The sequence below is a fragment of the Mustela putorius genome, unplaced genomic scaffold (assembly GCF_011764305.1).
Source record: "Mustela putorius furo isolate JIRA1106 unplaced genomic scaffold, ASM1176430v1.1 tig00000193_pilon_pilon_pilon, whole genome shotgun sequence".
NCBI classification, from domain to species: domain Eukaryota; kingdom Metazoa; phylum Chordata; class Mammalia; order Carnivora; family Mustelidae; genus Mustela; species Mustela putorius.
The window spans coordinates 1,569,467-1,590,624 of NW_025421309.1; the positions used below are offsets into that span (position 1 = coordinate 1,569,467).

The following is a 21,158-nucleotide window of genomic DNA, read 5'->3' on the forward strand; positions in this document are numbered from 1 at the left end:
GAGCTCCATGGTGAGCATTTTCTCTTTAGCAGTAACCTCTTCCGTATCAGAGTGAGGATTTCCCACAGGCTTATAGCATTCTTCTGTGGGGGTGATTGGTTCCGTAGCCCTGTTGGTTGGAAGTGTTCATACCTGAATTTCTTGGGGGTTTGGTAAGGATTTTCTTGTTTGGGTGAATATATTTTGGTAAGCCAAGCCTTGAAACTCTGGAGCTAGAGCTAGAGCATGAGCAGCGTCTGGAGGATTTTTCTGGGCATGGGAAGAGTTTTGTGCTGCCATCTTGTTTGTTCTTCAGGCGTAGTTTCACATTGTACACCCTTGGCACCTCTGGACAACTGCTTGAGCCCATACGTAATTGCTCTTTCTACTTCGTGGCTTATTTGGATTTGATTTAACAAATTATAAAGTGGCTTTCCAGTTGAATCCTTGGGTGACATGCAGAAAAGGCTAGAACTGAGCAGCCTGCAGGTTTCATCTCCCATAGCAATGTGATGTGGCATAGTACAGTGAGTAGAGCATGTACTTGAGCCAGACTGCCTGGTTCAAGGCCTTGATCTACTGTGACCTGCAAACAATTGATGTAACCCTTTACTTGCGTTTCCTCAACTGCAAAATGGAGATCATGGTAGAATCTACTCCCTAGAGCTGGGAGGATTGGATGAATTAGTGGATGGAAAGTTTAGATCATAGGAAGCACTAGGTAAGTGTTGCTATTATTTAATTAACTGATGGATTAATTGGTAGGGCTTCCGGGGAAATTGCTTTGAGACAGAATCTAAGGTCAAGTCTGGGCCCAGTAGAAGATTCGAGCATAAGAGTTGCTGTGGTCACTGGTGGGAGGGGCTGGCATCCTCCGAGTCTCATGGTTTCATCTCTGGGTTGATGAAACTCAGTGGCAAGACCTATGGGGCTGAATCCATCTCTCAATAGATATGGAGGCCACATTTGCAGAGTATGAAGAGTGGTCAGAAGACCCAATACCAGAGTCGGTAATTCAGAACTATAACAAAGCACTACAGCAGTTGGAGAGATACAAACCCTATGAAGAAGCACTGGTAAGTGTTGGCCTCTTTATAGTGAACTTCTCGCTGCAAATTTTTCCCTAATCAATAGTTGCATCTTTAAAATTTATTTTGTTGTGAAATCTATAGAGTGTATAAATGTGTGCATACAGTTTACATACTAATAATAAAGTAAACATCCATGTACCCACCACCCAGGTTAAGAAATAGAACATTGCCAGTACCTTAGAAGTCTCCTATGTGTCCCTCTCCGATTGCCTCCTCTTCCCTCTCCCGAGAGGTAATCACTTTCCTGACTTTTGTGATAATCGTTCCCTTGCTTTTCTTTATAGTTTTACAACCTCTGACCATATCCTTGATTAATATATTGTTTAATTTTGCTTGTCTTTGAGCTTTTATGTAATGGAATCATGCTGTGTATTTCACTGAACGTTTTTGTGGGTTGTACTTGTACTGATCAGTATAGTCTGTTTTCACGGCCATGAAGTCGTATGTGTATGCCACACTTTATACATCCGTGTTCCTAGCCGGGTCGTTTTCCAGTTTGTTGCTAGGAGGAGCAGCATGTTTCTGGCCTTTCTTGCGCATGTCTCTCAGTGCACACAGGAATAGGCTTTCTCCAGAGGGCATCCCCAGGAGGACTTGCTGGATCAAAGGATTGTGCCGAACTGTTTTCTGTGTTCTCAGTTGGTACTCCTGCCCAGGAGTTCTCACTGAACCGAGGGTTTTCCTTGGTCTTCCCAGCCTTTGATACTGACCTAATTATGAGCCACTGAGATGGGTCTGAAGTTGTAGTTTTAATCTGCATTTCCCTGATTGCTAACAAAAGTTGAGCATTTGTTCCACATCTGTTGGCCATTCGGATGTCTTTTTATGTGAGGCGCCTGGTGAAGTCTGACTCATTTTTCTTTCATCTGTATTTTTTTCTAATTAATTCTTAGGAATCCTGGATCATATTCCTTCTTTTGGTTGTATGTATTATAGAAGCTTCCCCCAGGTTTGTGGTTTGTCTTTTTAGTTTTTTAATGGTGTCTTTTGTTGAGCAGTTCTCAGTTGTACTCTAATTGGGTTTATCATTCTTTCTCTTACGGTTTCTGCTTTTACGCTTAAGAAATCTCTCCAGGTTCCAAACTCATGAATAATCTTAGCTCTCTTTTCTTCCAGAAGTTCATAGCTGTGTATTTCATGTTTAGATCTTTATATGGAATTGATTTTTGTATATGGCGTGAGGCGAGGGCCAGTTTTGTTTTTCCATACAACCAGTTGTTCCGGCACTGATTTTGATAGTTCCATCCTCCCCGCATTGATGTGCTAGCCCACATCTGTCATAGATCAGCTGTCCATCTATTTCTGGGCTTTCTCTTCTGCCCCACTGGCTTAAATTACACTGTCCTAATAATGACAGTTTTGTAAGGTTTTTGTTTGTTTGTTTGTTTTTTAAATTCTTTTGAGAGAGAGAACACAAGGAGAGGTGAGAGGCAGAGGGGGAAAGCAGGCTCTCTGCTGAGCAGGGAACCCAATGTGGGGCTTGATCCCAGGACTCTAGGATCAGGACCTGAGCTGAAGGCAGACGCTTAACCATCTGAGCCACCCAGGTGCCCCAGTTTCCTAAGTTTTGCTTGTAGGTAACATGAATCCCATCCACGTTGTTCCTCTTCAAGAGTGTCTTCTCTTTCTTTCTTTAGTTCTTAATAACTTGGGTTTAGAATCAACTTTTCAGATTTTATTTAAAAAACCTGTTGAATTTTGTATTGGAATTGCACTGATCAATTGGGAGAAGACTACATCTTAGAAATATTGAATCTTCTAATCTATGAATGTGGTATAGGCCTTTGCTACTTAGGCCTTATCTTTCTCTAAAGTTTTATAAATTTATAATTTCATCTGGTCCCTTGAACACATTTTTTTAGACCTATTTCTAAGATATTTTTGATCGTATTGAAAATGCCACCTTTTTAAAAAGATTTGCTTTTCTAATTGTTCTTGCTATATAAATTACAATTTGGTTTTTATACTAATTTTTTTGTCTGTTGAACTTTCTAAATTTTTATTAATGATCAGTAGATTTTTTTTGATTTTGGATTTTCCGTGTTGACCATAATATTTGGTTTTTGACCATAATACTGTTTGTAATAAGTGGTGTTTTTCTACCTGTCTTGGTCTTAGAATACTTTCAGCTACATTTACCATGCCTCAGACTTATCCTTGTGTTTTCTTGTCCTGTTTGACCTGCAAGTCATCCTTGTTAGCAGTTAATCTTGAATTATACAGCCCCAGCTTCCTTACATTCACTACATGCATTTCCCACTTCCTTTGCTCTTCTTCCCTTGTATCCCGGAGCTTTCATCTGGAATCATTTTTATTTTGCTTCAGGTACACCCTTTAAAGTCACCTGCCCTGGATATTTGCTGGTAACAGATTTTCTCAGTTTTAATTTGAAAAGGTCTTCACTTTGCTCTTCTTAAAAGTTCATTTCTCAGGATGTAGAATTCTAGATCGAAAGTTACGTGTCCTGTCTTCCTGGCTCCTGTTGTTGCTGTTGAGACGTCGGCTTCTGTGATGGCAGTCCTTGTTTTTTCTCTGGCCCATTTTAAAGTCTCACAGGTTTTGTTTGATGTCCCACAGTTTCAGTACAGTAGGTCCAGGGTGGATATCTTTGTATTTATCTTGTTCGTGGTTGGTTGGGCTTGTTGGCTCTGTTTTTGGTATCTTGTGGCATAGTAAGAACAGTGACTTTGAGAGCCAGGCCACCTCAAGTTCGAATGTTAGCTCTGCCAGTTGCTAGCTCTCTGACTTTGAGCTTGTCCTTACCCTCCGTGTGTTTCAGTCCCCTCGAATGTATTATGGGATGATAATGATCCCCACTGTGAAGATCAAATCCTTAATATATCTTACACCAGCAAAAGCTTAACCTTCATCTAGATATTTCTTGTGTCTTTGCCAGTTTGCTGATGATTTTCAAGATGTTTTTTATATCGAATCCAGCAGTTTTAGTAGTTTTCAGTGGCAGTCTCTCTGGGTAACCCGTTTGTCATTAAAACTAGAAACTGAGATCAGACATCCTCTTTCTCTACTCAGAGCATGTGTGCTCTCCTGCTGGCCAGCCTGTAAATGACTGGTAGGTAGTTGTATTTCTTAAAGCCTCTTTAATGAAATCTTCAGCTAGTTCATTTTGTTACGACCATTAGAAGAGTATAGCTGAAGAGGAAGGTTGTATAGGGATTTTGTCTGAAAAGAGGTTTGATTTTAGTTCTTTGGCTCAGTAAATATTCAGCCTAGCCTCTTTCATGTTCTGCATGTGCCTGCACGCTAGCAGGAGCTGATACTGGAATGAGAAGCCTTGGAATGAAGGCAGCAAATCGCTCCAGTGTGGATGTGTTCACTCCACTCAGTAGGCTGAGAAAGTGACTTCTGTTTTGGAGGGATGGCTGTCCATGGTCACTGGCAAAGGTGTTTCTCTTTCATTTAGTTGCTGATGGATGCTCCCATCAAAAGCCCCCTGTGGCCCGAGGGTGGGTTTGGAAAAGGGTTCGTGGAACCTTTCTAACTGTTGCCATGAAGAGGCGCTATGGACTCTTAGTCTGCCCGTCGTGTTGTAGACCCGGCATGCCAGAGGTTCTGCGAGTGGGAATGGGGGATTTTTACTGACATAGCCAGTCTTGCCAGAATTTACTATGAAGATATGTTGTGCTTCCTAACAGTGTCAGGTAGCTCATTTCAATCTCATTATGCTTCCCTTTTGCCTTAGTTGCAAGCAGAGGCACCCAGGCTGGCTGAATATCAAGCGTACATTGACTTTGAGATGAAAATTGGTGACCCTGCTCGCGTGCAATTGATTTTCGAGCGTGCCCTCGTCGAGAACTGCCTTGTCCCAGACCTGTGGATCCGCTACAGTCAGTTCCTCGTAAGACCACTCGACTTCTGGTTTCTTTCCTTCTTACCGATTGAGAGCCTGTTCGAAGAAAACCAGCAGGAGTGTCGGGAGTTAGTTCTGTGCCACCCCTCTCTGCTTCCTCATTTTCCCCTCATCCTCCTTTCCCCTCTGCCAACTCACTCAGGGAGTTCTTCCGGTGTTCCAAGTCATTGCAGACCGACACTGTAAAAAAAATTTGCACAGTCTTCTTACTGAGGATTTTTTTTTTTTTTTTTTTTAAAGATTTTATTTATTTATTTGACAGAGAGAGATCACAAGTAGGCAGAGAGGCAGGCAGAGAGAGAGAGGAGGAAGCAGACTCCCTGCCAAGCAGAGAGCCCGATGTGGGACTCGATCCCAGGACCTGAGATCATGACCTGAGCCGAAGGCAGCAGCTTAACCCACTGAGCCACCCAGGCGCCCCTTACTGAGGATTTTAAGACAGATTACTTTTTTCTTGTAACTTTTCATTATGGGAAAAAAACGTAAGCATTAGAACATAGATTAATAAGGTGAAACCTCGTGGGCCCATCACCCAGCTCTAATAGTTAACTCATGGCACTAGTCTAATTTCGTCTGTGTCCTTAATCTTCTTCCTCTTCCATGGGATTTTGAAGCAGATCCCAAAAGTCACATTTCATTGGTAAATATTTCAATACATGTATATAAAAGATTTGAATCAGGATCCAGGCAGGGTCCATCCATTAGGATTGGCTGATGTCTCTCAAGGTTGTTTTCCTCTATTGGTTCCTTCTCTACCTCTCTTCTTCTACCCTAACTCCTCATAATTTCTTTGTTGAAGAAACCAGTCACGAGAGGCGTTTCTAAAGAAATTTGTCAGCTGGTTATGCTGGGGATGTGTCATGGATGGTAAAGTCTGTAACGGTAGCACTTTCTCTCCTAACTCTGGACTTTTTAATCGTAGGATCGGCAGCTGAAAGTAAAGGATTTGGTTTTATCTGTACATAACCGTGCTGTTAGAAACTGCCCATGGACAGTTGCCCTATGGAGTCGTTACCTCTTGGCCATGGAAAGACATGGAGTTGACCATCAAGTGATTTCTGGTGCGAATGTTTTTGTGGGAAGACTCTAAAGCTTTCTGTCCCAGGCCAGAAACCTAGTGCTGTGACAGTCATTAAATCAGCCTTCCCCTGGGTGTTAGCTTTGGGACATAGGGTGTTAGTGACAGAAAAGACCCTAAGTGGGAGATAAACTGATCATAAGCTTTTAACATGCTAACATTTCATTGTGATTTTCTGGGAATTTGGCATCTTTTTTCCAAACCTACTGACCCAGAATTCTTTTAGTGCGGGGCATCTTGTGGAACATGCCCTTTCTAGAACAAAGTTCATGTAAATCCTGGAGGCTCTTTTTTTTTTTTTTTAAAAAAAACATTTCTCTCTAGCTCATTTCACTTTGTTTCCCCCTGTCATTATTATGAAGTCATATAGTATTGGATAGTAGAGGTTTTTATAACAATCTCAGTAATTTGTATTAACTTCTTTTTGAACTGGTAACAAATCCTGGCTTATTCTTCAATTCCAGTGACATTTGAGAAAGCTTTGAGCGCTGGCTTCATTCAGGCCACTGATTATGTGGAGATTTGGCAGGCGTACCTTGATTACCTGAGGAGAAGGGTTGATTTCAAACAAGGTATTTAAATTCAAGTGTCAGATTCAGTTCCGAATTCTTTCCTAACATGTCTTTCAGTGAGTTATCCCAGTTGCCCAGATACATCACGATGAGGCAAATGGTGTAGACCAGCCATTGACAACTGTTTCCCCCAGAATTTTCACTTTTAAATCCTTAAGTCCTCTTGTGAATTGTAAGGGAAGATACTTAGGGTCCTTATGTTCTATACCGAGTCCTGCCAGCACTGTCCATAATGTGCTATTTGTCCCAGTGTCTTTCTCCCCAACCACATGATGAGGGCAGGACTGGCAATTTTATTTCTGTGTCTCCAGCCTGATGCCAGGTGCACAGCAGGCTCCCAGGAGTTTCACTGTAGAATTAAAAAAAAAAAAAAAAAAAAAGACATGGTATGCGGTTTCTTGAAGCCAAACCTCTCTTGCAACTCCTGACAGATTCCAGTAAAGAGCTGGAAGAGCTGAGGTCTGCGTTCACTCGCGCCTTGGAGTATCTGAAGCAGGAGGTGGAGGAGCGTAAGTGTGGCTTCACCCGCTACTCCCTGCGGTTGTCTTTCCCCTACTTGGTGGGCATGCCTTCTCCGGCAGAGGCTCTTGGTCTTTAGATTCTTCTCTAATTTTGGCTGCTTCTCTTCTTAAAGGTTTTAATGAGAGCGGAGATCCAAGCTGCATGATCATGCAGAACTGGGCTAGGATCGAGGTAAGTGTTTTTGACAGATGTGCCAGTGACATGCACCTTTGAGGGACATGTTTGTAACGATGTGGCTGCCGTTGCATCAGAATCCCCGGTGATAGTCTGGGGTCTGTAGAGATTTGTGCTCTGTATCTAGCTTGGTGCACGTTCATCTGTATCTTAGAGAAAACACTAGCACTTGGGTAAGAAGTACGCAGCAAACCTCAGAATGCCAGGAATTGACTCATGGACTTCTGCCCCCCTCCCCTTGGTGTCTGGTTCGTGAGAGGATCTCGGGTGTGTACCGTCTGCCAGGCATTTTACTGTGTGCTGGCGAGATGAGGGGAATCCTGCTCCGTGCTCCCAAGTCTTTGATCCCCTATGGGAGATAGAAATTTGACAGATAATTAAGGGATATAACGAATTCAATGTTGTTGTTGGGCCAAGGACCCCAAGTGAGTAAGGTATGGAATCTGCCCTTGAGTTGCGAATTCTCATCCTCTTTTATTTTCTGAGGGAGTCAGGTCAAAGAACCAGTGTCTGTCAGGTTCAGAGGGGTTCACTTGCCCAAGTCACTTAATAAATGGCAGAGCTGGGACCTCCTCCTAGATCGGTCTTTCTTTTCTCCACATTGCACTCAGATTAAATGCTTGTCGTTAAGCTTGATAAAAATAAAAAGTGACTAGTCAGTTCTCTTTTAAGTACCTGTGGGCTCCTGCTCATTGCTCTCAAATAGACAGGCAAATAGGCAGACAGCTTAAGCCTTGTCTCCTCTGAAAGCCTGAAGTGGTTGAGCTGGGTGTGCTGCTGTGGTCAGTGGCTGGGAAATATCCAGGGAGTCATGGAACACCGATTGTCAGTGAGGGGTTTTAAGGCACGTCTGTTTGAGGCATGCTTTGTAATGGGTGCCAGTGTGCTAAGGTTTGCATCTTTTCCTAAAGGAGCCTGTTAATGCATTTTAGGCTCGACTGTGCAATAATATGCAGAAGGCTCGGGAACTCTGGGACAGCATCATGACCAAAGGGAATGCCAAATATGCCAACATGTGGCTCGAGTATTACAACCTGGAAAGGTAATTGGCTTGGGGGCGGGATTGGTGGTGCCTGTCAGGGGTAAGCTGTGTTAAGTCCTGGCTGACTCCTGCTGGCCTTGGCTTGCCCCTCACCACAGGGCCCTGGCCTCTGGCAGCCTGTCCTTTGTTCGCAGCTCTGTGTGTACTGGGAGAGGTTAGGGAACTCAACCTGAAATTTTGTGTCTGGGCTTGTCATACAGCCATATGTTTCTTTCTGTTATTTTGGTTTTTGGATAGAAATATTTTATTTAAGTTTTGGGGGAACTATTTTTTGTATTTGCTTTGTATGTAAAAGTGGAAAATATTAAAAAGCAAGGAGAAAAACCCCGAAGTTAATCTACAGTGGCAGACTCAGAGACATAACCCATTAGCTAATGCTTTGGGTATATTCTTTGAGATTTTTCTATGCTTAACTTTTTTTTTCCTAAAGAAAATGCAGTGACAGTGTACGTGTTAGAAATCTCTAAAACTACTTTAAATAAATGTAACCAGTAATACTTATATCATGGGGAAGATGTAAAGAATATGACCAGCCTTTCTGTTCATTGTATCTTGAATGTTGCATCTCAATAAATACATTTTCAGGGGTGCCTGGGTGGCTCAGTAGGTGAAGCCTCTGCCTTCAGCTCAGATCATGATGTCGGGGTCCTGGGATCGAGCCCCACATCAGGCTCTCTGCTCAGTGGGAAGCCTGCTTCTCCCTCTCTCTTTATCTGCCTCTCTGCCTACTTGTGATCTCTCTCTATTTATAAAATAAATAAATAAAATCTTAAAAAAATATATATATATATATTTATTTTCATATATTTTTTTCATTTTTGAGTGTTTTGGTTTTTTTCCCCAATTTAAAAAATAACGCATGCTCAAATTTAAATGAAACATTTGCCAAACTATGTGGTGGAAAGTTTATTACCATCTCACCCCTAGAGATGACCACTATTAAAGCTTTTTGAGGGGGTGCCTGGGAGGCTCAGTTGGTTAAGCATCTGCCTTTGACTCAGGTCATGATCCCAGGGTCCTGGGCTCCCTGCTCTGTTCCTCTCCCTCTGCCTGCTGCTCCCCCTGCTTATGCTCTTTCTCTCTGTCAAATAAATAAATAAAGTCTTTAAAAAACAAAAAGCTTCTTGAATATTCCTCTGGGTCAGCAACTCTCAAATTTTTTGGTCTCAGGACTCCTTAAACTCTTAAAATTTGAGAATCCTGAGAAGCTTTTGTTCATGCGAATCATATATGTTTAATATTACCATATTAGAAATGCTGACAAATATTATTAAATATCAATATCAGCATATTAGAAAACTGAGAAATGAAAAGTTATTTGTCGAAATAATAAATTGATTACATTTAACATAAAGAATATATTTTTTATGAAAAATGTTTTCCAAACCCGAAAATAATTTAGGGAGAAAAGTGGCATGGTTTTGTTATCTTTGCAAGTGTCCTTAGTCTGGCTTGGAAGATAGCTGGATTCTGATGTCTGTTTCTGCATTCACTGTTGTGAATTCTCATTGAAAAATAAGAGGAAAATTTGGCTTCATACGTACGTGTAGGAGGTTAGAAGAAAGGGGTATTTCACCTTCCCAGATAATTGTGGATATTCTTTCATACTAGAGCAAAATTAGCAAGTGGTTGTTTCTTAAATAGTTGCAGTGTGGAATCTGAAACCATTTAACATTGAATTTCTTTGTACTTTCAATAGACCTTTTACCTACACACAATTCTGTGACAGCCATTGTTCCATTTGGAGAATACTCATTCACTAAGTCATGTAGCTCTTCCCAGTATGGACACATTTCATCATGCATTATTTAACAAATTATATTTGTTCATATCCTCAGTGATCTTAGAAAAGTTTTTTTTTTTTTTAAATTTATTTATGAGAGAATGTGCATATGCAAGCGTGAGGTGCAAAGGGAGAGTAAGAAAGAGAATCTCAGGCTGACTCCCCATGGAGCATGGAGCCTGACTGAGGAAGGGGTGGGGGGCTCAATCCCACGACTCCCAAGACCCTGATCTGAGCTGAAACCAAGAGTCAGACGCTCAACCCACTGAGCCACCCAGGTAGGTGCCCTAATAGAAAAGTCTTTTAAAGTAGGAAGCTGTCAAACTGAAAGTGGCAGATACAGATTTTCCAAAATTCTGATTTTCACTTAAAAGCTGCCATTTTATCATGGCAACAAATATGGCCAGGGGTTTTTTTGAAGTGACAGACTTCTTCATTAATTTTCAAAAATGTCTGCCAAATACTCAGGTCTACGTACCACTATTTTTGCCGCTGAGCTGTTTTCTCAAGTAAAAATGGTGTTCCATGAAAAAACAAACTAGTACAGTTTACACCCCAAACAGAAAGATAGGCTTTTCTTTGTGATGACCATTGTACTTTGGTGTGCAGAGAAAGTGCTTTAAATGTTCACATAAAGCACATCTACTTCTGTCGCACAAAATGTGAGAAATATGTGCTCAGCCTCGATTTGTGACAGGGGCCACCGTAGCTTTTGCACCATCAGTGCAGATGTCAACACAGTGAAAAAGTCAGTGTTCAATAATAAAGTAGTTTTGACTTTGCAGATCGCCTGAAAGGGTCTTAAGAGACCTTTAGTGGTACATGGATTCTACTTTGAAAACTGCTGGTGTAATTTTTTTCCCCAGTATTCTAATATATATTTATAATAAATATAAAATATACATACATTTATATAAATATAAAAATACACATAAAAGTGTATTTTTAAGTTTTTTAAAATAGAAATGGGAACATAGTGTTTTTGTAACTGTTGAAAGAAAACATAGTTTTTAATTACTGTGATGAGCAGTGTATCTTTCCATGTGTGAATCACATTGTGTAACTCTGGGCATGAAATCTGACTGTCCTCTGGATTGGTGATTCTCCCCTTGGATAGGATGGCCTTCTAGAATTTCTCCCAAGTTATCAAGTTAGTGTTGCATTCTTGGATTCCCCCACCTGTGTTGCAGGTGCCAGTGCTATAAAGGCTGGACTCCTGGTCTCAGACTACTGTCCCAGGTGCATTTTCTAGCAGCATCTTCTTGCTAATGGAAAGAATAACTTAGAAGAAAGCCTTAGTTTTGACTGGAGGAAAGAGGAGAAAACATTTCAAGTGGCGTAGTACAAAGAGCTGTGGATAATTTGGGAAGCCAGAGTTGCTGCAGAGCTTCTGATCTTGTGACACTACCTGTGAGAAGATGGCGCCTCCCTTTGCGTGCCTTCTGCTTTGTGTCCTGGTGGCAGCAATGGTTTGTTTTCTGTCCTAGGGCACACGGTGACACCCAGCACTGTCGGAAGGCCCTGCACCGGGCAGTCCAGTGCACCAGTGACTACCCAGAGCACGTCTGTGAAGTGTTGCTCACCATGGAGAGGACAGAAGGTGGGGACCCTCAGCTCTCTGATGTTGGCTTGGCGTCTGTCCCATGCGCCCTCTTGTCTTAAGACTATAGTTTGTGAGGACAGACTGCATATGGTATAGCCACTCAAGTGGTGCTTGGTGATTAGACTGTCATGGGAGCCCACGTCCCCTTGCCCTCTCCTCAGAGTCTCCGAATGCAGGAGGGCTCTCTGTGATGTTCCTGTGCAGGGTTCTCTTGGTTCTTTGTGGTGGATGCTGTTCTGTCTACTCGCTAGGTACCAGTAGCACCCTTCCCTTGCTCCCAGTCATGACAGAAATGTCTCCAGACTTGTTGCCTGGGGATCCAGATTGCTGTAGCTGAGAATCTGCTGTAGCACAGTGTCATGGACACCAAAGGCATGCTGAGAGGCAGAGGGCTAAACATGGGCTTTGGTCATGTTGTGTCCTTTATAAAGTTTAGAACCTCGGTATTAAGTTCTCAATAGGGAAATAGTGAATTTATCCATAGGCATTGATCTAGATTTGGGGTTTGAACTCCTCAGAACTGGAAGTAAAACACTCAAGTAACAATAGCAAATTAAAAAACACCCCAGGGGCACCTGGGTTGCTCGGTGGGTTAAAGCCTCTGCCTTCAGCTCAGATCATGATCCCAGGGTCCTGGGATCCAGCCCCACATCAGGCTCTCTGCTCAGCAGGGAGCCTGCCCGCCTCCCCCCCGCCCCCCCCCCGCCTGCGCCCCGCCGCCTCCCCGCCCCTCGCCTGCCTCTCTGCCTACTTGTGATCTCTGTTTGTCAAATAAATAAAATCTTAAAAAAAAAAAAAAACCCAACATTTATCATTTGAGCAGCTTTTAAAACTCTTCAGTCTTATACATGTCATGCTTGTACATTTTATATGAGAATGTCTTCATAATCTTAGCTAATGAGAATAACATCATATTCTGGTTTTCAGGTCATTTAAAAAAAAGGGATTTTTTTTTTTCCTAAGATTAGAGGGAGAACATGAGCACACGGGGAACACGCTTGAGTGGAGAGTGTGGGGAGGGGCAGAGGGAGATACACAGGGCTCAATCCCAGAACCCTGAGATCATGACCTGAGGTGAAATTAAGAGTTGGCTTCTCCACTGACTGAGCCACCCAGGTGCCCCAGGAGAAGGGATGTTTTAAATACACCTAGAGAGGGGTGCTAGGGTGGCTTAGTTGGTTAGAAGGCTGCCGTTTGCCTTCAGCTCAGGACACGATCCTGGAGTCCTGGGATCAAGCCCCACATTCCCCCTGCTCAGCAGGGAGTCTACTTTTCCCACTCACTCTGCCCCTTTCCCTCCCTCCGCTCATGCTTTGTCTCTTCTTTCTCTTTCAGATAAATAAAATGTTTTTTGAAAACACACACACACACACACACACACACATCTAGAAGAGCTGTTCAAATTCTAAAAAGTTCAAGCCCACAGTAAGGAAATCTGGAAGTGGGGAGCGAGCTCTACAGTTCTTATTCCTCATGGGGGAGCTCTCTTGTGGTGGTGGGGAATTAAGAAAATTTTCTATTCTATCCTTTAAAATTCTAAAACATGATGGTTTGCTTCTGTTTCTGTCAAGGTACCCTAGAAGATTGGGATATAGCTGTTCAGAAAACCGAAACTCGACTAGCTCGTGTTAATGAGCAGAGAATTAAGGTAACAATGCTATTCAGGTTTTGAAGCTCTGCTACCTACTTTGTGTGTGGTATGAATGTTTGTCAGAACCTCTGAGGTCTTCCTAAGAAGTATCTTTTCCTCAGGGAGTATTCATGAAATACTTATATAGTTGGGGAGTTTGGGACCTAAAGTTCACTGGAATGTAGATGGAAAAGTTAAGAATGGAGCCTCACTCAGCCCTGTGAATGGAAGGTAAACACATCCAAATTAATCAGAGCCCCAGTTTTATACTTTGTTTCCTTTCTTTTGGTGAGTAATTACTGGGGATGTTACAGAACATTCTGTAGATGTGAGATAGGGAAACCCAAGAAGCCTGAATAAGCCCTGGCAGGGAAAGTTGTGAACATGCTGTCCTCCTCTTCCTCTTCCTCATGACCTCTCCTTTCTCTGGGGTAGTGAATTTCCACTCCCTGCATCCCCTTTCCTCACTGCTCGTCATGGGCCCGTAGAGTTTCCGCAGTCACTGTGTCCTAGTGATGCGTCCAATGTTCCCATCTTCCCAGGCTGCAGAGAAGGAAGCAGCCTTCGCCCAGCAAGAGGAAGAAAAGGCCGAACAGCGGAAAAGGGCACGGGCCGAGAAGAAAGCATTGAAAAAGAAGAAAAAGACCAGAGGTGCAGACAAGCGCAAAGCAGAAGAAGATGATGAGAAGGAGTGGGGAGATGATGAAGAAGGTAGAGCTTTCTGGAAATGTTATTTGGGAACGTCTTTAACTTCCAGAGGAGTTACAGACACTGTACAGAAAACTTCTGTCTTGAACCAGCTGAGAATGAGTTGCTCACACAGTGCCCCGTCTCCCTTCCTTTCTCTGCCTGTCATCCACATGGGCGTCATCTTCCCCCTGCTCGGGTTCCCTGCCATCCTCCTGGCACTGCCCTGTAGCAGCTCCCGCCCATCTACCTAGGCTCCACTCCGTCCACAGTGCCATTGCCCCCTCCACCCGCCTCCTGTGTGGTGCCCCTTCACCCTGCTCAGGCTCCCACAGCCTGGCTGGCCCTGCCTTTCATCCACTCAGGTTCCAGCATCCCACACTGCAGCCTGCGCACACACCTGCCTTGCTCAGCACACCAGGTGGTTTTGACTTGGTGGAGTTTCCAGCTGGGGCTTCTCTTGCCTCTGCCATTTCAGGGGTGGGCAGGTGTGGGTCAGGAACATCCGGCAAGGGAAAGCATTATTTGTGGACATTCAAGGACTGCAGGTGTTTTCCTAGTACAGAGGTATCAGCCAGAGGGGCCGTTCTTGTGCACCTTTTAATGACCGTGGCTGGGTAGCTCGCTGGTCTTCAGGGCTGCAGGGGAAGGCAGATGTGGGTTCTTTTGGTTTTTTTAAAAATTTATTTATTTATTTGAGAGAGAGACTAGGCAGGGAGGCAGGCAGAGAGAGGGGGAAACAGGCTCCCTGCTGAGCAGAGAGCTCGATGTGGGGCTCGATCCCAGGACCCCGGGATCATGACCTGAGCTGAAGGCAGAGGCTTAACCCACTGAGCCACCCAGGCGCCCCATGGGCAAGGTAGATGTGACGTGTGACCGCATTAGCATATGATCAGGGTCATGGGGGAGGACAGCCTGGATTACTGGTGGCGGCCAAAGGAGGCTCTGGTGGGTCAGCTCCCTGCAGGAAAGACTTCATGCACCTCAGCATCTGGAGCTGGGAGTGGGTGACTGTCAAGTGCAAAGGAAGGGAAGGATAAGCCAGAACGCCACTGTCAGCAATGCCTGAGGCACAGAACACCCTGGAATTTTCCCTGAGCAGCAAATGAGTTTGTTAGAGCCCTGGTGCATGCTGAGGGCTCTGTGCTGGGGTAGGTGGGGTGGTGTGCACTGGTTAGACTTCATTAGGAAAACAGTGGGGAATTGAGGGAAAGATCTGAAAGTGGGTCCAATGCAGCTGGCTTTCAGTACTGACCCTCTGCAGACCGTGGGGCAGATGGGTAGGTGTAGAATGTTACTCCACTCTGCTGAAGGACATAAGACAACAGTGAATGTAGAGGAATTACAGGATTTTGCAGGGTGTGGCCTGTGGAGTGCATACGTCAGAGTTACCTAGGTGCCTGTTTAAATGCTGTCCCCAGGGGCGCCTGGGGATTCAGTTGGTTAAGTGTCCAACTGTTGGTTTCAGCCCAGGTCATGATCTCAGGGTTGCAGGATTGAGCCCCATGTTGGGGTCCTTGCTTAGTGCGGAGTCTGCTTGAGGTGCTTTCCCTCTCCCTCTGCCTCTCCCCCGCTCTCAAATGCCTGCACATGCTTTCTCTGGCTTTCTCAAATAAATAATTAAAATCTTAAAACAACAACAACAACAAAAAAAACCCTTTAAGTCCCCAGGCTCCATCCCTCTCCTGCTACCCCAGGCTTTCTAGGAGAGCAGAACTAGAATTTGCCATCTGAACTTTGAGACCTGCTGACCTTTTATGCAATTGACCCTTGAACCTTGGGGCTTAGGGGTACTGACCCCCTACTCAGTCAAAAATCCATGTTTAGCCATGTTTACCTTTTGATTCTCCAGACACTTAACTGCTGATAGCCTACGTTGACTGGGAGCCTTAGCAGGATAATGTAAACAAACAGTTGACTAACATTTTATGTTTTTACGTGTTCTGTACGTCTGCTTATAGTAAGGCTAGAGTCAAGGAAACGCTGTTGCAAAAATCACAAGGGAGAGAAAATACAGATTGTATTTATTCAAAACAGTCCACATGTAAGTGCACCTGTGCAGTTCAAGCCCTGTTGTTCAGGAGTCCACTGTGCAATTAAGAGTGGATAGCTGGGACTTGTGTTACTACCTCCCTTGATTTAGTCCACTTACATCAGTGTACCTGGGGCCCAGAAAGTCAGAGGACGAGCTGAGTGGGTCAGGCAGGACTCAACAGAGGGTGTGGTCCGTGCTGGGCTCAGAGACCGGGGGTGGGGGGGCAGGCCTGCTCTCGCACTGTGGGGCGGGCGCGCATAGAGCCCCTTACCGAGGAGAATTAGCAGTTTATCCACATTGCTGCTTTTCTTCCTTCACCGTGTAGAGCAGCCTTCCAAACGCAGGAAGGTGGAGAACAGCACTCCTCCAGCCGGGGAAGCACAGGACCTAGAGGCAGAAACTGGCCTCTTTGGGAAGAGTGCGCCTGTAGACGTCGACCCCCCCTCCAAGCAGAAGGAGAGGGCGGCCGCCCTGAAGAGGGACATGCCCAAGGTGCCCCATGACAGCAGCAAGGACAGCATCACCGTCTTCGTCAGCAACCTGCCCTACAGCCTGGGCGAGCCGGACGTGAAGCTCCGGCCGCTCTTTGAGGCCTGTGGGGAGGTGGCGGAGATCCGCCCAATCTTCAGCAACCGGGGCGATTTCCGAGGCTACTGCTATGTGGAGTTTAAAGAGGAGAAGTCCGCCCTGCAGGCGCTGCAATTGGACCGGAAGACTGTGGAAGGGAGGCCGATGTTTGTTTCCCCCTGTGTGGATAAGAGCAAAAATCCTGATTTCAAGGTGGGTCTGCAGAAAACACCTTCCATGTTGGGTTGCCGTGGATAGACTGAACGCTCTTTGCCTCCTGCAGCTAACATTTAGAATTTATGCGGGATGCCTATAGTCCGTTAAGAGCTAGACTTTAACCAGGGTCTCTTCTGAGCTGGGTAGGTAAGCCCTGACTCACAGCTTGGTCACTTCGAGCTCATGCTAGTTGACAAATGATGAGAAAATTAGAAATTGTAATGATGGCTACTTGCCACTGAATGTTGCAAAGTGGCAAGGGCCATGCAGAGTATTTACTATTTACCTTGTCGGATCTTCACCCCAACTCAGAATAGCGGCTTTCATTCCTGCCACATGTCCGGGGAGGGAGTGGGGGCTTTGAGAGGTTAAGTTACCTGCCCAGGGTGACCCCATTAACAGTTCACAGCACCCAGAGTCAGCTCTGGTCTCCGATTGGGGCGAAGCCTGTGGCCACGTCTGGTACCGGCTACAGTATGGTGCACTGGGTTGGGCTGTGGGAGTTTGACTCTTTCCTTCCCTTCTTCCTGTAGGTGTTCAGGTATAGCACCGCCCTGGAGAAACACAAGCTGTTTGTCTCGGGCCTGCCTTTTTCCTGCACCAAAGAGGAACTAGAAGAAATCTGTAAGGCTCATGGCACTGTGAAGGACATCAGGCTGGTTACAAACCGGGCAGGGAAACCGAAGGTCAGTGTCTGCGCAGACAGTGTTAGCTTCCCGAGGCTTGGGCAAACCTAGTTGTCCATCTGTTCGGGTTACTAGGTTCTGAGTGGGTTCCTCTTTTGCTGAGAAACAGACAGGTTAACAATAGGGACACTTGGCTCTACTTGCATTTGGAGTCAGATTAGCCTGTTTCTAGCTAATTATACTGAAAAGAGCAGGGCATTGGGGGAAAGAAAACTTCCCATGAGTAACAGGGGTCACAGTGCAGACCCCTGGCTGGGTGCGCCCTTCTGCCCAGACTTGCCTCTTCACCAGGCCTGCAGGCACCTCCTCCAGGCCAAGACCCCATCCTGTCTGCCCCTAGCTCCCCTCGGCGTCCTGTGAGATGGTCTCATGCCACATTCTGACTAGTTGTTTAGGCACGAGCTTGGGTTACCTGTCTTCCCCCCAGCCCCCAGAGGGCTGCTGGAGAGTTGAGGAGGATGAAGTAAGGAGCGGCCAAGGCCCAGACATGAGAACTCACCCTGTGTCCAGCCGCCTCATTCATTTGCTCTTGCTGGATTTATACTGGTCTGTCTCTCCCTCCCTCCCTGTTGTTCCTTTTTAATTTTTTGTATATTTTCCCTTTTTTTTTTTTTCTGGGGCAAGCACAAGGTATGCTGACCTCACAAAGGTTATCTGAAGTTACAGTCAGTTGCAGAAACGGAGGAAGAGTAGGGCCAGTGCATAAACCTATAGACGAAGGATGGTGGTGGAGAAGGGAACCTGATGTCTGGGTGCCTGGCCAGTACTGGCTTCTGGACTGAGGCAGGAAGTTGGGTCCTGGCTCACCTGTGCCTGATCTGATTCTGGATCTTGCCTCTTTCAGGGCCTGGCCTATGTGGAGTATGAAAATGAGTCCCAGGCATCACAGGCTGTACTGAAGATGGACGGTATGACTATCAAAGAGAATGTCATCAAAGTGGCCATCAGCAATCCCCCTCAGAGGAAGGTTCCAGAGAAGCCAGAGGCAAGGAAAGCTCCAGGTGGTGCCATGGTGCCGCGGCAGATTTACGGAGCGTAAGTGTGTGCGTGTTCCCTGCATGCGCTCGGCCCTGGCCAGCACCACGGTGGATTCGTTTGCTGCCAGTACAGCGAGCTGGGGCGGGAAGCCAGGGCCTGCTGCTCTGCGGATGCTTACTGCCATTCCCTAGAGCGGGTCCACGCAGAGCGCAAGCCCGGAAGTGGAACCTTTCCTAGTGTTTGCCGGTTTACAGGTGTGGTTTATCTGAGGTCATTTGGTTTCTAGGCAGTGATTATTTTAGTCTCCTTTGGCGGTAGAATCCGTATGTGTGGATTCTGAACCTGACGGCTGTGTGCTTGCTGCAGTAATCTGCACTCTGGCTGTAACCACAGACCTGGCTTTTCACCTGGTTGGAAGGAGACAGCAAAATCGTGAGGTGGTTTGGTGAGGTCTGAAAGAGGATAGTGTTTTTATCTAGCCTACATGTGACTGTTGCACAGGGTTGGTCTTTCCCCAAATTGTGAAAAAGGCAGTTTATTAAACTGGGTTTTGCCTGTTAGTCAAAGTTACAGAGGACAGGAATCATCTTCCCTCTCTGGTTTTCACCCTTCACCTATTAACTTTATACTTTACGTGCTCTGAGAAATTTCTCTACTACTAATAAACTATAGAAGTGAGCCCAGAACGTATGGTCTTCACTTTGTAACTTTGGGTTATTGAAGACCATCCTCGCTTATTTTTGCAAATGAAGCAGGGACCACGAGTGGTTGCTTTGCAAGGATACATCCAGTGTTTGTTCTTCCAGGCGGGGGAAGGGGAGAACCCAGCTCTCCCTGCTGCCTCGTGCCCTGCAGCGCCCAAGTGTGACAGTTGCCCAGGCCGAGAACGGCCCTGCTCCACAGCCAGCGGTCACCACCTCAGCAGCCACTGAGGCACCCAAGATGTCCAATGCCGATTTTGCCAAGTTGCTTCTGAGAAAGTGAATGGGACTCTGGAGAAGGGAAATGCCTTACTGCACGCTGGCCAGGAAGAGCAGCCGGCACCCAGCTGTACTCTGGGTATGGAAGGGCCCGGGGCAGCACCCCTCCTGTGTATTTTCCTCGGGGTTAGACAGAAAGGGATGAGGGTGTCCAAGGAAAGAGGCTTGAAGTGCTCCCTCATATTGAGGGCAAGGGGAGGAAAGTGGTCACTCCATGGATTGAGCCCAGTGTGTAGTTTCTTAAGCTATTTTTGTGTCTTACAGAGTGAGAAACAGAAATGAAACTCAAACACACCATTTTGAGACCTACTTGTCCAAACATTTTTGGTCAGCTCTGGCCCCTTTTATAAGACACTTCTCTTAACAGTCTGCACAGCTCATGTGCCCGTCACTCTTTTAATTTTAAAAGACAAAATGGCAGATGCTAGTAATTCACCAGAATGGCCTATTTTAGTAAAGGGGTGCTGGGGATTGGGGAAGTCACATAAAAAACATTTGATGGATTTTTGTTGGGGGGGGGTTGTGCGTTTTTATATTATGTATTTGTAAATGACACATCAGCCCACTGTTTTATGTTTCCTAAAAGCAAAATACTTGTGAACTTTGTTTTATATGGGAACTCTGTGTGCCACCTGCTCTGGACCATTTTCTTTGCCTAGTGATTAGTGAATCGTGTTCTTTGTCTAAATACTGAGTTTCAGCCCTTTGGTTTTGTTTAAATACCACGTCAAGTGCAAACTTAAATTCTCCCCACTTAGCTTTGTTTATTAAACTGAAGTTCTCTTCAAAGCTTCTTGCTGAATGGTACTCAGATGTGCATTCAAACATGGGTCAATTTTGAAATGGGTGCACTGTGTTACCTAACAAATGTGGAAATAGAACTTTTGTGCATCAGATCCCATTGTCCCTTTGATTTAAATCATTTCAGTTGTTCTGGGTCTTCAGTTTTATAAACTTGATTTTCCTGCATTTTGGCCCTTCAGTTTTTCTTAGGGTTTTCTTTCTTTCTTTACTTTTTATCTTTCATCTCTTATCAAATATTTATTGCTTTAAAAGCCATGTTGCCAGTTCAGTAGGGAAACACAACTTTTTTATAAAGACATTCTGGGAGAAGAAATCAGGAAATGCTTTCATGCGTGCTAGAAATCAACCCACTTTATCTGTTTCTTAAGTTTTTGTACATCAGCCTTTACTACATTTTTAATGGGAAATTGGAAGTGTCATCCAAAAGTGTTGACAAAAGAGCAAAAGGAACTCTAGTGCCTGTCCTTGAGCTTCAGCGTCTGTCTAGCACAGGGTCCTTCATCTCCGCTGCACCCGCCCTCCCTGTTACATTGAAGGCTGTGTCAGACATCACAGTACCCCACCCCCTGCCCGCCAGCCATCCCAACCAGGGACTACAGCGAGTGCCTCCAAGAGATAAGGCCCTACAGGCCATGGTTTTGTCATTACTCCTAGAAACATGAGCAGTAATGCCTTAAGGTCCTCAACTATCCAAATTCCTAGTTTCCTGTTTTTTAAGTGCATCCCCCCACCTACCCTGGGAAGTTAGGGTAGATTGATAAACATCTGAAGTCTTTTAATCTCACAGGTCCCCTCCATCTTGTCTCTCCTTTTCACAAAATATTTTTTGTTAGGTGTTAGTTGTGAATTAAATTCATGGTGGC

At 45.1% G+C, this 21,158-nt stretch overlaps 1 protein-coding gene across 3 annotated transcripts in view; it reads left to right on the plus strand.

Moving 5' to 3' along the window:
- The window catches only part of SART3 (spliceosome associated factor 3, U4/U6 recycling protein), a 38,495-nt gene that overhangs the window by 16,680 nt on the left and 657 nt on the right, over positions 1–21,158 (plus strand). For 2 of the 3 annotated variants that reach the window (XM_004779076.3, XM_004779077.3), the window contains exons 6-19: positions 931–1,055; positions 4,771–4,926; positions 5,861–5,999; positions 6,481–6,588; positions 7,020–7,097; positions 7,223–7,281; positions 8,217–8,326; positions 11,597–11,709; positions 13,284–13,360; positions 13,885–14,053; positions 16,390–16,844; positions 17,381–17,533; positions 18,378–18,568; positions 19,318–20,387. In XM_004779076.3, the coding sequence (XP_004779133.2) occupies positions 931–1,055; positions 4,771–4,926; positions 5,861–5,999; positions 6,481–6,588; positions 7,020–7,097; positions 7,223–7,281; positions 8,217–8,326; positions 11,597–11,709; positions 13,284–13,360; positions 13,885–14,053; positions 16,390–16,844; positions 17,381–17,533; positions 18,378–18,568; positions 19,318–19,495 (2,111 nt within the window). In that variant the 3' untranslated portion in view covers positions 19,496–20,387. Of the gene's footprint in view, positions 1–930; positions 1,056–4,770; positions 4,927–5,860; positions 6,000–6,480; positions 6,589–7,019; positions 7,098–7,222; positions 7,282–8,216; positions 8,327–11,596; positions 11,710–13,283; positions 13,361–13,884; positions 14,054–16,389; positions 16,845–17,380; positions 17,534–18,377; positions 18,569–19,317; positions 20,388–21,158 lie in introns of those variants that run through there. The other variant, XR_201260.3, reaches the window with a different exon arrangement.